The 3,135-nt window shown below is 35.6% G+C and overlaps 1 protein-coding gene across 1 annotated transcript; it reads left to right on the forward strand.

The window, feature by feature from the left end:
* Nucleotides 1-67: 67 nt before the first annotated feature.
* Nucleotides 68-1,512, forward strand: LOC116350006 (calcyphosin-like protein). The gene is made up of 7 exons (XM_031781716.1): nucleotides 68-203; nucleotides 325-478; nucleotides 589-712; nucleotides 773-830; nucleotides 907-1,001; nucleotides 1,072-1,110; nucleotides 1,237-1,512. The coding sequence occupies exons 1-7, from the start codon at nucleotides 165-167 to the stop codon at nucleotides 1,442-1,444; spliced, it is 717 nt and encodes a 238-aa protein (XP_031637576.1). The 5' UTR covers nucleotides 68-164; the 3' UTR covers nucleotides 1,445-1,512.
* The last annotated feature ends 1,623 nt before the right edge of the window (nucleotides 1,513-3,135 follow it).

The following is a 3,135-nucleotide window of genomic DNA, read 5'->3' on the forward strand; positions in this document are numbered from 1 at the left end:
ATCTGTAATAATTCAGCCATCTGGTGGTAAAATTTAAAATTTTATTTGGTGGTATTTTCATTAGCTTAGACGTCAAATACTTGGTCAAGTTGCACGCAATTGTTTCAGTTCTCTAGAACAATTTCTTTTGCGACTAACAGTTCTCAGATAAACATTTCACAAAGATGATAAGCCAACGTTACTGTAAACGATTCACCTTGAAGGTATACAACAAAATACTCTCATCTCTTATTCACTCTGTTGGAATAAAATATATATATATTGCATATGCAGAAAAAAGAAAAATGATTTGACCAGTTTGTACTTTTATTTCGTTGCGTTTAGATGGTAAATCATCCATTAAGCTCTGCGTCGGAATGTGAAACGGTATTGATGAACAAATGCCAACGTGCATTGGACGATGGAACGAAAAAGGATCCAGTTGAAAAATTGCGTTTGCTATGTTTGGCACATGGTACATCTGGTTTCGTGGGCTTGGGTATGTATCATATTTATATCATATACACACGATTTGTTGCCTAATCGCTCACGACGCAATTACCATTTCACTTCAAATTAAACACCAAATAAATGCGTAATTACTATTAGGTCGTGCTTTTCGTCGAATGGACGATGATGGTAACAAACAACTTTCACTCGAGGAATTTACAAAGGGACTTCACTACCTACTGATGGAAGTAACCGATGAAGAAGCTAAAAATATTTTCAAACGGTAAATTTAATGAAGAAGCACTTTTTGAACGTTTTTCACGTTTTCTTTTCTTCCGTGTAGTTTTGATACCGACGAAAATGTTTCGATCAATATGTCGGAATTTTTGATCAAAATCAGAGTGAATACCGAACTATTTATATTCTATTGCGTTGAATTATATTGCTTAATTGTATGGTGTGTATTTTTTTTTACAGCCTCCAATGTCGCAAAGCAGACGAAACATAATTGGTGTTGCATTCAAAAAGTTGGATAAAACTGGTGACGGGCAAATTACCATCGACGATTTGAAGTAAAGTCAATTTTCTACGCATTTTTCATTTCGCATTATTTGATTTCTAACTTTGTGTTTCTCATTGCAGACATGTGTATTCGGTACTTCACCATCCGGAATATACTTGGTACTTCTTATTTATATCCAGAATCGAAAAAAAAAAATTGGCCAAATGCCATAATTTTCATCATTTTTCTTAACTAACGCATCGTTTTTTGTTGTTCTTTTTCTTTTTTATGCGTACAAATTGCAGTGGTGATCAAACAGAAGAGCAAATTTTGGATCGCTTTTTGGCAAATTTTGAAGTTGGCGGTGTTGTAGATGGTCATTGGTCTAACTCTTTGGCTTCAAACAGTCGTGTCACCGAAGAAGAATTTTTCAACTATTATGCTGGCGTCAGTGCATCAATCGATAACGATTTATACTTTGATTTAGTCATGCGACAAGCATACAAGTTGTAAACATTGTGTGCAATATAAATCCATATTTAATCAACATTGACACAATAACCATTACTAAAGTCACTAACCAAATTGGTCTCGATCTTCAAATCGGCAACAATTTATTTGATTTGTTTTGTTTCAAACCAAAAATGAGTTTACACACATTTTGCACGAATAGCAAATTAACGGCTTTCATACCCAATCTTTTATAAGAAATGAAATTGTGTATTCTTGCTCACAAAATAATTATAATTTCGGAAAGAAAACTAAATTAATTTGTTTTTATATACGACAGTTCGAATAAGATAAATTATTGGAACATTTTCAAGGAAATGAACAACCTATACTTTCACTGACGCAACCCTTAGCATTACCAAATGCCAAAACACAAACATTATGAAAACGCAATCGTACCTGGAAGCGAGCAAGTGTTCAAGCATGCTCGAGCAAGTAATAAACCTTTTTTGAGCAACCGGAGTAGCAGAGAGTATTTTTTAAAGACTACTTGCTTACTTACTAGCTGCTCGCATTGCTCCAAAAAAAGCAGCAATTATGTTACTTGTTTACTTGACAAAAAATGCTAGCTTTGACAAAAAATGTTGTGTGTTTTCTGTTCATTATTATTATTTTAATTTTTCATCTTCTCATAAAATCGCTTTATATTTCAGTGACCGGTTCGCGCATATTTCTATGCCTGATAGCTATGCTAAGCATAGCGGAGACGCAAGCCGCAACACACCCGTCACCATTCGATTCGAGCTATATTGTATGCGCACGGTCGTCTGCATAAACGAACATGTGTATTGTTCATATAGAGTGAAGGGCGATTCGTCGGTTGCGTTTGCGGCTATGCTTGGCATACTCACAGAAAAATTTCCGGATATTTCGAACCCAGAAATCGGTTTAAATCACAGCGGAATGATTTCTGGGTTCAAAAGATCCGAAAATCCGAAAAACCGGATAACACTTAAATTTGAGACTTTCAATGAGACTTGAATCTGTATTTCAACGTTCAACTATCATCTTAAGAATTTCTCTCACAGAACGAAAATTTGGTACCTCCATTGGGGCCCTATAAAGGGAGTGGACCACGAGTGCTCAACTTCTAGAACATTTTGGGTCAGGTCGGATCCACCTATTCCACAAGATTCATGTCCAGATCATTTCTTCTCGTTCACTCTCATACGATATCATATGGGAATATTATGAGAAGAGAACGGGTTGATATTATGAGTAGTGGATCTTGTGGAGTAGGTGGATCCGACCTGACCCAAAATGTTCTAGAAGTTGAGCACTCGTGGTCCACTTCCTTTATAGGGCCCCAATGGAGGTACCAAATTTTCGTTATTTTTCTCGATTTCCCATCGGAAAAGCGAGAAAAATCGATTTGAAGATTTTTCCAGTTTTCTTTATATAAATAAACTGTGAGAGAAATTCTTAAGATGATAGTTGAACGTTGAAATACAGATTCAAGTCTCATTGAAAGTCTCAAATTTAAGTGTTATCCGGTTTTTCGGATTTTCGGATCTTTTGACCCCAGAAATCATTCCGCTGTGATTTAAACCGATTTCTGGGTTCGAAATATCCGGAAATTTTTCTGTGAGTATCTATGCTACCTAGCGTATTTAGCCAAGCATAGAAATATGCGCGAACCGGTCACTGTTATATTTTATTAGATTTATCTTACTACATGAGCTTACAATGTAATT

This window comes from Contarinia nasturtii, unplaced genomic scaffold (genome assembly GCF_009176525.2).
Source record: "Contarinia nasturtii isolate CC-2019 unplaced genomic scaffold, AAFC_CNas_1.1 Cnas_scaffold_3283, whole genome shotgun sequence".
In the NCBI taxonomy this organism is placed as follows: domain Eukaryota; kingdom Metazoa; phylum Arthropoda; class Insecta; order Diptera; family Cecidomyiidae; genus Contarinia; species Contarinia nasturtii.